The following is a 13451-nucleotide window of genomic DNA, read 5'->3' as shown; positions in this document are numbered from 1 at the left end:
AATGATGATGTCCATAATTAAAGTATTTTTCTTTATCCATCGTCAATTTCTTACTCAAAGTAATTATAAAATTTACACAAATAACAATGATATTCAAAAGTAATATAGCTATATAACAAAAATATATGAATTAAAACTAAACGGTATAGCTAAACTGGATCCCACAATTTTGAAAAAGTTGTACACTAATTAAATAGAATAAACAAATATTTTCTTATTTTTTCCAAACATACCCTTGCAGCAAATTTTGACAATTCATGTGACTTACTTGGAAGAGTTAATGTTCACACTTTAGATAATCCCGATTCGTTGAAATATTCTAATCTATCACAAAATGCACGCACTTTACATAAGTTTTTTCTCTCACGCATAAGAGGCTTGTCTAAGTCACGTCTTTCTTATGTTGTTACTCTCTCTCTCTCTCTCTCCCTATATATGTGTGTGTATATATATATATATATATATATATATATATATGTTTCTATGCATTCAGTTTATTCAAACTCATCACACTCTCGATTACTCTGTTTATACCGTTTCGAGAATTTAAGGCTATCCATTCTTGATTTTCCGGCAGAAAAAGGGCCTTTCCCCATTACTCTGTTTTTACAGTTTGGAATAATTCAAAGTTATCCATTCTTGATTTTTCGGCAGAAAAAGGGCTTTTTTTATATTCAAGTTAGTATTTGTAAATGCAGTTCAGTCTTGTTGTTATTGTGAAGAATTTCTTTCAGATACATATATGCTTATGAATTTTGATTTATAACGAAAATTGTGTATTTTGTCTCAAGTGCGAAAGATGGATTTAGGGGATGGCTTTGTTTCAAAGAGGAGGCCTAGACAACAATCTTTAAAATGTATGGTCGAGATAATTGAAAAGAGGTACGAGTTGAGTCAAAGTGGGAATTCTACTAATGGAAGGAAAAGAAAAAAGATGGAGACTTCTGGAGGTGACGAAAGAAATATGGAAAACAATAGGAGGAGGAAGTTCACTCGAGGAACTTCTGAGTCCTTCACAAATCAGACTTTCATCAAGGAAGTATCTGCTAATGATGATTCATCAGAGGAGGAGACTGATCCTAATGCTGTTATTGTTGAGGAGGAGGAGGAGGACAGTGATCCTGGTATTGTTATCGTTGTGGAGGAGGTGGAGACTGAACCTGATGTTGTTAACGTTACGGAGGAGGAGGAGATGGAGACTGAACCTGATGTTGTTAACGTTGCAGAGGAGGATGAGGAGTCGGAGGAGGATGAGGATGAGGATGAAGAGACTGATCCCGATGTTGTTATTGTTAAGGAGGATGAGAAAGAGGAGAGTGATCCTGATGTTGTTAATGAGGAAGATGAGGAGGTGGAGAGTGATCCTGATGTTGTTGATGTTGCGGAGGAGGAGGTAGAGAGTGATCCTGATGTTGTTAATGTTGCAGAGGAGGAAGAGGTGGAGACTGAACCTGATGTTGTTAACGTTGCGGAGGAGGAGGATGATTAGGAAGAGGAGAGTGATCATGATGTTGTTATTGTTACGGAGGAGGAGGATGAGGAAGAGGTGGAGAGTTATCATGATGTTGTTAACGTTGCAGAGGAGGATGAGGATGAGGAGGAGAGTGATCCTGATATTGTTATCGTTACGAAAGAGGAGGATGAGGAGGTGGAGATTGAACCTGATGTTGTTAACGTTGCGGAAGATGAGGAGGAGAGTGATCCTAATGTTGTTATCATTGAGGAGAAGGTGGCTCCTATCTTGAATGCAACATATGAGGTTGTTTCTTCTAAGTCAAACATATGCAGGACGGGGGACAAATCCAAAGAGTTTACTGATACAACCTTATATTCTAAGTCGGAATTCGAATCTTCAACTGATGCTTTTCGAAAGAATCCGAAGAAGATTCTTAAAGAGTCTGAGTTTCTGAAGTTTATTATTGATTTAATAAAAAATGTCGATGATCGTAATGAAGTCATTCCTCCAGAAGAGAATGAACATGTTTCTATCAAAGAAACATTCCCTTTAGTATTTCGATTTGAAGACGAGGAACCTCTTCCCCTAGAGAAACAAGAATGGGAAAAGGAAATTGAAGATCTTTTTTCTGAAATGAACATGTGTCTCTTGGAATCACATATTGGATTTACGAATCCATCAGTTTCGCCGATGTAGAGTGGACAACTAAGTGAGTGTCAGATGGGGAACCATAAGCTTAAGCTAGATGAACAAATTGGACTCATCTGTTCAGTTTATTCATATGTCCATTTGGAGATGAAATACATCTTCCCTGATTTTGTAAGTATACGAGTTTGGTTCTGTCAATTACTTATCTTTAAAATATAAAATACATAGCTCATCTAGAAAAACTATAGAAAAAACAACTGAAGAGTATGTCCGTTAAATTGGCATGGCAAAGCTATAGAAAAAACTACCACAAATTTAGATTTAGTAGAATGTGTGCAACAATTTTTTTTTTAAGAGAAGTGCTTGCCAAAACAAAACTCGTATACTTATAAAATCAGGGAAGATGTATTTCATCTCCAAATGGACATATGAACAAACTGAACAGATAAGTCCAATTTGTTCATCTAGCTTAAGCTTATGGTTCCCCATCTGACACTCACTTACTTTTTCACTCTGCATTGGTGAAACAGGTTAATTTGTAAAGTCAATTAGTTCTTCCAACATACACATGCCCATTGCAGAAAAAAGATCTTCAATTTCCTTTTCCCATTTTCTCTGGGGGAAGAGGTTCCTCGTCTTCAAACAGGAATATTAAAGGAAGTGTTTCTTTGACAGAAACATGTTCCTTCTTTTCAGGAGGAGTGAGTTTATTATGATCATCGCAGTCCTCTTTATAAGAGGATTTACACTCCTCGTAATCAGACCCCTCATAATCTGACTCCTTATCATCAGATTCCTTCTCATCAGACTCCTCATCATTCTTATTCTTAGACTTGTCCATAGAGCTTGGCCGAAAAAGATATGTTCGACCTTTGTTGTGGTTTTCACCCTCAACAACAAGCTGAGGTACAATAACTACATCAGGATCACTCTCCTCCTCCGAACTATCAGATATTTCCTCACAAGTTCCTGGAATGAACTTTCTCCTCTTGTCACCTCTAGAAGGCTCCACCATTCTTCTTTTCCTTCTAACCTCTCCAATATTCTCAACAACGTCATAGTCCTCTTCAAACTCCTCGTCATCACTTAGAAGAATCAGACCTTTGTTGTTTTCACCCTCAACAGTAAGTGGAGGACTCCCCACTGGAATATCCACAAAGAAAGGCCATTTCTCGTGAATCCCATCGTCCACCCATGTCACACCCACATTCACAAGTTGTGTATCCCAATTTGGTAATGGGACGCTTACAATTTCGACCCAACCATCTTGAAATAAAGCCATCCCTTGAATCCATAAATATGCACCTGAGTCAAATTGCACAATCATTAGTACACTAAAAATTGATCAGAAAATAATTAAGTTTGTCTTATACTTCCAAAATGACAAATATTTTGAGAAAGAGGAAGTCGTACTAAAAGAATAGTGTGAAACACTAATGTGACTAAAATGTCATAATTCAAAACTTAATTACAAAGGATAATAACATCCACTACATAAAAAATGATCTTTAGCGGCAATTTGTTAACGACAATAGCTCAATTGCCGCTAAATATGTAGTTTTAGCAGCAATTAACACTCTTTGTATATGTTCATGAAGCCTTTAGCGACATTGGATCTAATGACACTTAACTAATGTTAGTAAAGACTTTAACATTCTTTATTAATGTGTCTATTTATTGCCACTAAAAGTTATTTTTGTTGTAGTGATGCAGGAGTGACAAACGAGCGAGTTGAGTTGATCGAAAACGAGTTAAACAAAAATGAATAAAGTACTCGACTCGACTCGACTCATTTTTAAATGGGTAAAAACAAGTTATCCAATGGATAAAATGGATACTCATATTGTGAACACCTAATTTTTGACGTGTTTATTTTACTCCTACAATATATAGTAATGTCCTTTCTTATATTTTTGTTGTGTATTTTGGGTTGTTTGTCTTTGTTTATATTAATTTTTTTTAATTGGCCCAAATGACCCAATTTTTGATTGAATTGGGTTGATTTAGACCAAATTCTGATGACCCAATCAATTTTGACCCGATCCAATAGAAATGGTCAAGATTAAATCTCAACCATCCATGATTTTTTGATCCAAGGGCTCTTATGGACCCTACAAAAAAATAGAAAACTCCAAAAATCAAAATTTTTATTTGCATTTTTATTTTTCTTCTCCCCTTTTCTTCCACCTGCCGCCGAACGGCCGACCACCGCCACCGCCGGCGGCGGCCACCACCCCTTGGCCGGAAAAATCTCCAAAATTTTACCATTTCTTCCTTTAACCCTCCTCTACACAAATCCGCAAACCATTCGTTCATATCCATAGCCAAACTCCGTAGATCTAAGAAAAACCAAACATAAATCTTCACCTTTTTCTTTAGATTTACAAAGTTTCGGTCATCCCCGTCCTATATCCTTTACATAAAAGTGTAGAGCTCTTCAAGGGCTATCATTTGATGTAAAGTTTATGTCCAAAATCCGTCAACAAATTTTCCGGCGTAGTTTTGCAGCGACTTCCATTCATCCGAAAATTTATGTTAATCATTTCCCCCTCTCATCCTCTATCCAAATCCATCATTATCACATTTTTTAAAAATCATATAAGTCGTTTTGGTGCCGTATTTGTATTGTTTTGTTAGTGTTCTTCAAGTTTTATCATGTTGAAGTTGTTGCTTTTTTTTTTTAATTTCAATTTTTTTTTTGCCTTATTTGTTGTGTTTGATCTTCAAAATAGTTTAGATGTTTAGATTTTGTGTTAGTGGGCTAATTTTAATTTGATTTTGGGTCTTGATCAAATGGGTCTACATTTTGGGCCTATTTTAAATTTTCAGATAACCCATTTAGCTATTATTCAATTAATGAATAAAAGAAATGGGTCATCTAAAAGGGTATTTTGGGCCTATTTTAAATTTTCAGATGACCCATTAAGTTATTATTCAATTAATGAATAAAAGAAATGGGTCATCTAAAAGGCTTTTTAATTAATTATTATCTTGGAAAAAGAAAAAGAAAAAAAAAAGAAGAGAAAATTTTATTGGCCATCTTGGGTGGCACCTTGGGAAGACAAGGTGTCCAATGCATGCATTGACTCTTAAGTTTTCAAGAAGAATGAGTGTTAATATTCACCACCTATTTAAACACATTCTTCTTTCATTTCAAAGAGGAACAAAAATAGAAAATTAGAAGAGAGAAAATCATAAGAATAAAGGGAAAAAAAAGTCATCTTCTAAAAATATACTTCATCTTTTGTGGTCTTTGGGAGTTCAATTAAGCTTTTCTTTCATCATTGTTTTGTCATCATCTTTTTAGGTATATCCCTTTTTCCTTCATTTTGCAGTGCTACTTCAAAAAATAATGAGACATGTTTATATTTTTGGTTAAATTATTATGTTTAGTTTATTTGAATTAGTTAAACATGTTATGATACTTAATATGATTATGCTTTGTTGTTATCGTATATTTGTGTGCTATTATTAAACTAAGTGTTAATTCTATCTTTATCATTATGAAGTTGATATATAACTTTATTGAAATTAGTTAAATTATGTTTTGTTGTTATTATATATTTGTGTTCTATTATTAAATTAGGTGTTAATTCTATATGTATCATTATGAAGTTGATAAATAACCCATGCTTTTGCTAAAAAAAAAAACAACAACAATCTCAAAGTCTTTTTTTTTATTTTAGTTTTCTGGTCATTTTAAGAAAAGGCTGTTTTTGCAAAAAAAATAAAAATAAAATGTAAATCTGATCACTTTTGCAAAAAATGTAAATTTGATAATTTCATAAATTCTGTTTTTCTTTCTCTTAAATAAATATATGAAATGGTTATTGAAACAAAAATACAAAATCGTCTACTTTTGGTTAGTAATTTAACTATTAGATAAAATTGGCTATTTTTGCAATTTTCTTTCAAAAGAGCATATGACCATTTTGTGTAAAACTAAATTTTTTTTCTAATTATTAAATAAATTTTGAGTCATTAATTATCAGTCTTTTAAAAATAAAATTATATATATATATATATATATATATATATATATATATATATTAAATACCACCATGTGTTCGGTTACGATCCTTGGTGTGTATTTTTTTAAAAAAAGTGGTCTTGTATGCGCTTACGCTCCTACGCCAATCATTTTTTTGTTAAAATAAAATAAAATCTAGTAGCTAACACAAATTTACTTTTTTTATCCAAAAATTATTTTAGCCAAACATGAGTTAATAAAGCGACCGTGCTAGAACCACGGGACTCGGGAGGTGCCTCACACCTTTCCTCCGGTCAATAGAATTCCTTACCCAATCTCTATTTTCTTAGACTAAAAATATTTTTTTTCTCTTTTAAATTAGGAATTACCAGGTGACTTGAAACACCTAAAAAAAAACGTCATATCCTTAACAATTGTTAAAATGGAAAGTGGTGTGACACATATTAAAGTAGGTATCTTGTTAAAAACTTTGAAAACAAAATATTTTTAAAGGTTTTTTTATCACCCCTACCAGCCCCCCTGCCCCCATCCCAAAAAAATGAAAAAAAAAAAAGTTTGTTTTTTTATAAAAACTATTAATTCTTTTTTAAAGTTTTTTTTTATCACCCTACCATACCCCGCCCCCCTACAATGCCCCCCCCCACGGCCCCTATCCCTTTTTTTTTTTGATGTTTTCTTACCACCCCACCCCACCCCCATCCCCCTTCCAGCCCCTTCCCAAAAAAAAGTTAATTTTTTTTTCAATAGATTTTTTCCTTAGCCCACCCCACTCCCACACACTACCCGACCACCTACTGCCAAAAAAATACATTAACAGTTTAACACAATCATTTTTTTTTTATGAATTAGTAACATCTTTTACCCATTTTACTCATTTAACTACTACTTTTAAATGGGTAATATGAACATTATTCGTTTTTTACCCATTTTATATGAGTTAGGTACCCAACCCATTTAAAATGGGTAAATATGAGTGAATACCCATATAAATTATTCATTCTGTCACCCATAATAGCATGTATGGATTGAATCTACTCATAAATTTTGATTTTGGTAGTTATGAAATATGTAACTAAGACAAATAAATTGAAATAATAATGTAATTTTAGTGATTTATATTCACATTAAAGTTTATTCAAGTAGTCAACTAGATTTTTTATAAATAATTTTTACTTTAAAATATAAAATATCCGATTATGTCATTACATTGGTAAAATAAAAAATGACACATGAATTACAACGTAGGAGTGGCAGGGCTACAATCGACTAAGGGTGGTCGAAGTGGCGGATCCAGGATTTAGAGTCTGTGGGTGCCAAATAGACTTATCGATTAAATTAATTTTATATTTGATTAAATTATTCGTCTTTTCGATATATATCATAAATCAATCAATAAAATATAAATAATAAGATATTACAAATCCACACTCCATACTAAAAGCATGAAGTTAACAAATTTAAAACTTTCAATAATATTACTAATATTATAAATATTCATCATTCATTTACAATTGTCCTCGATGAGTTTTCATATTCTAAAAATGATCGATAATGACATCATTAGTAACATTTATAAATACGTCACGTTCTATGTAACACACTAGACAATCATTTAAATATTGATTACCAATACTATTCCGCACTTCATTTTTTATGTGCTTCATTGACGAAAATGCTCTCTCCACAGTTGCAGTAGCAACTGGTAAAATTAAAGTAAACTTTACAAGTAAATAAGTCTCCGCAAGATTTGCTTCAACCAATGCCTTCGCCAAATCACGAATTCCTTGCAAGTTGGAGAACTTGGGATTACCACTTCGCATATGAATAATGAAAGTATCGAGTTGGTAGCTCAAATCTCAAATTTTTTCATCATCAAACTCACTTGGCTAACACTCTCCTAAAGCCTTGATTTTACCTTTGTCAAAATTAGAGAAAGAATTGACCGGATTCAAGCTACCCATCCCAAGAAGCAAATCACTACTCACTACATCAAAACGGTCATTAAGCTCTTGAAGTTGCACATCAATGACAACAAAAAAGACTTCAACACGCAAGTGGTGCGCATAACTAACACCCGAAGACTTACATTTTGACTTTCCGGGAAAATAAGACTCATCCAACTTGGAAATCAAGATATCATGCACATCACAAAATGAGGAAACATCATCCAACAAGGATTCCCATCCATTTTCCCTCATAGCTTGCAATCTTTTCTTTGTAATATTTAGAAACTTCACGGCATTAACAATATCTTGATCTTCTTTTTTGTAAAATCTTACTCAACTCATTTGACATTGCTAACACTTTCAACATCAAGTGATGCACAAAAATAAATTTAAATGTTTTAATATTTGTCAAAAGATACTCCGCTTGATTTCTATCACTTGATGTGGACCCTTCAAGTTCAATCACTTCAAGAACATGGACAATTAATAGATGAGAAAATAACAATAAATTATCTAAAGTTTTGAAATGTGACCCCCAACGCGTATCACCTGGTCTTTGAAGCCCACGTTCTTGATGTAATCCTTGGCATTTTTGAACGTCACAAATAATTGCTCTAACTTTTTGTCTTGGTGATCACGAAGTAAGTCTCTACGCTTGAAAGATCCTCCAACAATATTCAACACATTACTAACATGATCAAAAAAGTCTTCAACATCCAAATGTTTTTTTAGCAATAGCCACTAGTGTTAGTTGCAATTGATGAGCAAAACAATGAATGTAATATGCCGATGGACTATCTTTCATAATCAAAGTTTTGAGTTCATTTATCTCTCCTTTTATATTACTAGCCCCATCATAACCTTGTCCACGTATTTTGGATGGACTTAGTGAGTGAACGGAAAGCAAAGAATAAATCGCTTTCTTCAATGAACATGCCGATGTATCACTAACTTGGACAAGACCGATAAATCGTTCAACTACTTCACCATTCTTATTAACAAAACGCAAAACAAGAGCCATTTGTTCTTTGTGAGAGATGTCTTTTGACTCATCAACTAATATACCAAAGTAATCTCCATTCAAGTCCCCAATTATTGCTTTGAATGTTTCTTTTGCACAAGAATTGACAATATCTTTTTGAATCATAGGACAAGTCAAAGTATCATTTTGTGGGGCATTTTCCAATATCACTTTTCCAACATCCGGATGTTTGTCCCCGTGCCATCGCAAAAATCCTAGAAAGAAGCCTTGATTAATTGAAGATTCACTTTCATCATGACCTCGAAAAGGTAATCCATATTGCAAAAGATGTCTTGACACATCAATTGAGGCTTCCAAATGCATTCAATACTCATTTTTTAAATNAAGTAATCTCCATTCAAGTCCCCAATTATTGCTTTGAATGTTTCTTTTGCACAAGAATTGACAATATCTTTTTGAATCATAGGACAAGTCAAAGTATCATTTTGTGGGGCATTTTCTAATATCACTTTTTCCACATCCGGATGTTTGTCCCCATGCCATCGCAAAAATCCTAGAAAGAAGCCTTGATTAATTGAAGATTCACTTTCATCATGACCTCGAAAAGGTAATCCATATTGCAAAAGATGTCTTGACACATCAATTGAGGCTTCCAAATGCATTCAATACTCATTTTTTAAATTTTGAGAATGCTTATCAATAACAACTTGAATTGATTGATAATGATTTGACAAATCTAGCATCTTGTTGAAACATTTGTCATGAATACTATTAACATCACCAACATGTTTACGGAATATTTCAAGTGCCCTATTCTAACTCCTAAAACCCGTTTTTGTGTAAAACTCACTTGTACTTTCATGGAAAAAATCATCTTTGAATAAATAACAACATAGACAATAGATAGAATCTTTCTCCACGCTATACTCCAACCATTTAGAATATGGACCTTCAAACCAAATTTTACAAAATTGACGCGTTCTTTTTCCAATTTCAGTTGGAGGATATGAATCAATTTTAGGTTGACAAGGCCCTTTTTGAATATAATGTTTCCTCACTTCATCCTTTATTCGAGGGTTATAGTGAGCAATTGGTACTCTTCTTCCTGGATCGGTTTCAAGTGAATCTAAATTAAGGTCATCTATAAGACTAGAAGGATTGACATTCGTACTAGAACTTGCTTGAGAATGATTAAATTTCGCAAGAAACTTCTCCATCTCAATTCACAAAACTAGAACACTTTCCTACAAAATTTAAAATTCAATTCAACTCACAATTAATTCAAATTTAATAGGGTAAGTCATAGTTAATTCAAATTAACATGGTTCATATCACACAATTTTTAACCAATAATGTGTTACAATGTTCATTAGAAATTTAGAATATCAAAGTAAAATCAAAACTCTTGTCTNGAATTATTTTTGACACAAATGACAAATGTCATCGCTTAATTAGTCATTTTACATGTCATTCGCGAGTGTAACACACAGTACACCTCATATATTTTTGTTGATTGGAAAAAAAGTGTCAAAATGACACAACGGTATCATACATGAGGTTTCTAAGATGAACATCATCCAGTTAAGGTGTCTAACTGAAACTTCGTGCCAACTTTAAGGGGCCACCGATGGGTTAGGCCTTATCCATTATATCGCGAAAGCTTATGTCGACTGTTTCAATTGCGTGTCGTTTAGCCATGGGTGCTTCGTCCCATATTATTAATTTGGCCAGTCTAATTAGTTTTGCACTTTTTTTAAAAAAAAGTAACTTACAACAAATGTGAAAATCTATATATATATATATATATATATATATAGTGGCGGATCCAGGATTTAGAGTCCGTTGGTGCCAAATAGACTTATCGATAACAATTATCAAAAAAATAAAAATTGTGCCAGCTATTTTTCCTTAAAAAAACGTGCTTGGAGCTTTTTTTCTTTCTTAAAAATCGTATGCAGCAAATTTCTCAAAAAAATAGGTACAAATTGGATTCAAACCCGCAACATCAGCCTTCTAGTTGCCCTCCTACCGTGGCACCACAAGCCAATTTTGTTTTGTGGGTGGCACACTTTATATTTATATAAATATTATATGTATATACCTATGTATACATAGAGTTTTCGTCGAAGTTCGGGGGTGGCGTGGCACCCCCACACCCCTTCATAGATCCACCCTGTGGTCGGCCTAACACCCTTCGTCGGAAAATTAAATCGTGTATATATAAATACAATATTATATATTATAGGGAAAATGCATAAGTATCCCCTCCCTCAACCTATGCCTGAAATTCCAGAGACACACTTATACTATACTAAGGTCCTATTACCTTCCCCCCCGAACTTATTTTATAAATAATTTTCTACCTCTTTTTGGCCTACGTGGCACTTATACTATACTAAGGTCCTAGTGGTTGAACTCACAACTACTTGATTCAAATGGACACCCTTTACCACTGCACCAAAGGCTTAACTTTTGTCAAGGGTGTCCAACTTTAAATATATATCATTTAAAAGCAAAATTTGGCATATATATGTACAACATAAGTTTCCAACGAAGGGTGTCCAACTGATATAGCTCAGGGTCGTCTTAACCACTATGACACTAAAGCCATCGGTTCCAATTTTTTTCAAAAAAAAGAGCAACTTACAAAAATGACTATAGTTTTAGGGTTATTAAATTGGAATAGTCATAAGTGTGATATTTACATAAAGTGACTACTTTCTAACTTAATCTAGCTATATTCTATGTCTGCCTATTTTTTTAATACATTATTACATTTATAATTATAAAACACTAAATAAGGTAAAATTATTTAGAATTGGCAGACCTTTAATTAAGCCCGTTAAAAAAGTTTGTTTTTTTGTATACTAGAATACAAATCAAAATTTGATGACATTTAAAATGGCAGAATCCACTTTTATAAAACGACAATGCCTTAAATCACGCCACTTTGATTTGATGATTATTGTTTTCAAAACTTGTATAAAATTTTGTTAGAATTGATACATCAATACAATGGTGCCAAACAATTTCTGGATTGATATATGTATGATACATTTCACATATGAGAAATACAAAAAGATACCGTGAATACAAATACAAAGAATACAAGTTGTATTACGGTATGAATACATATATTTGTTGGTTCATTCAACCTAAGAATTCTTGAATATTGTCACACCTAGAGGCTACCCCCTTAACGTAACACGGGGCCTAGAATCACGAGTGACCCCAAGCTAACCCTGTGTCTAGCATATATCAAGCATACTGAGAATAACTAAATAAGACATGTACTATGCGGAAGCTAAAACCGTGGATAACTGAAAAGAGGGAAAAACCCAATTGGTCTGAATAATAATATATATAAAAAGAGTTTAGTGATAACTGAAACAACATTCAAGGGTTTTATCAGGAATAACACCCTAAATTCAGTGTAATCCCACTAAGTAAGGTCTGAAGAGAGTAAAATATATGCATACCTTACTATTACCTTAGAGGTAGAATGTTATTTCTGATAGACCATCAGTTAAACATAAACCGTCCAAAGTAGAATAGGGAGAAATAATGTAAATGAAGACATACATTTTAGGATTAGAGATATAACATAAATGAATTGCTATCACATCATATTGTCACAAACAACATACCTCAATTAGTAGGTTGATTCTTGCCTTCTTGGTCCAAATTTCAAAGTTCAAAATCTCATGCGCTAACTCCAAATTATTCTTTCGTTTCTATCTCTGGCTCTATCTTATTTTTAGTCAGAGAACCTTTATTATTCGCTTTTGATGCGAGCCATAATTATCGCTTGAATAGGTTGACCTTTTTGTAGTGGGTTTGTCATTGCAAGACCATTAATCTGCCTAAGTGAGCTTTTTCATGATATATCATATAAAAAGAAACATTTTGATTAATAAAAGATAAAATATACTGAGTCATACTTTAAAAGCAGGGGCGAATTTATGTATACATTTTGGGTCATCGGAACCCGTGGCTATCCGACTAAACTCGATATATTACTTCTATAATTATTAAAGAATATATTAAATTAAAACTTGTGGAACCCGTTCATAAGATGGCTGGATGGTTCACTGGTACGACTGCAAGATTTCAACACAAAGGTCGCAGGTTCGACCCCAGGCAACCCAAATTCGCTTCAATTTATTTTTATTAACTAAAAACACGTTTTTCATTTTAAAAAATGTGTTCTTCATTAAAAAAAAAGAAGCTAAATTCTGAAAGTTCTAAAAGTCAAAGACTTCAAAAGTTTCCTTCCCACCCACTTTTCAAGTTCCAAGTTCCAACAATATTTTTCTTCTCCCTTCAAATTTGTTTTTTTATTTTCCACACAAAGAAAAAGCTTCAAGTCTCCAACTTCAAGTCAAGAATCTAGAGAAATCATCATTGTCAAAGTTTAAGGTAATTTTA

At 33.2% G+C, this 13451-nt stretch overlaps 2 protein-coding genes across 2 annotated transcripts; one reads left to right on the top strand and one right to left on the bottom strand.

Annotated features, from left to right (window-relative positions):
- Positions 1 to 799: 799 nt before the first annotated feature.
- On the top strand, positions 800 to 1910 carry LOC125851776 (uncharacterized). Its single transcript, XM_049531525.1, has 3 exons — positions 800 to 1147; positions 1581 to 1604; positions 1809 to 1910. The coding sequence occupies exons 1-3, from the start codon at positions 800 to 802 to the stop codon at positions 1908 to 1910; spliced, it is 474 nt and encodes a 157-aa protein (XP_049387482.1).
- A 6840-nt stretch (positions 1911 to 8750) lies between these two features.
- Positions 8751 to 9685, bottom strand: LOC125851775 (uncharacterized). Its single transcript, XM_049531524.1, has 2 exons — positions 9567 to 9685; positions 8751 to 9201 (listed from the first exon to the last, which is right to left on the bottom strand). The coding sequence occupies exons 1-2, from the start codon at positions 9683 to 9685 to the stop codon at positions 8751 to 8753; spliced, it is 570 nt and encodes a 189-aa protein (XP_049387481.1).
- Positions 9686 to 13451: the final 3766 nt, after the last annotated feature.

Source organism: Solanum stenotomum, unplaced genomic scaffold (genome assembly GCF_019186545.1).
Source record: "Solanum stenotomum isolate F172 unplaced genomic scaffold, ASM1918654v1 scaffold29929, whole genome shotgun sequence".
Lineage (NCBI taxonomy): Eukaryota > Viridiplantae > Streptophyta > Magnoliopsida > Solanales > Solanaceae > Solanum > Solanum stenotomum.
Note: the sequence above shows the minus strand (reverse complement) of the source record. Positions and strands in the feature narration are given on the sequence as shown.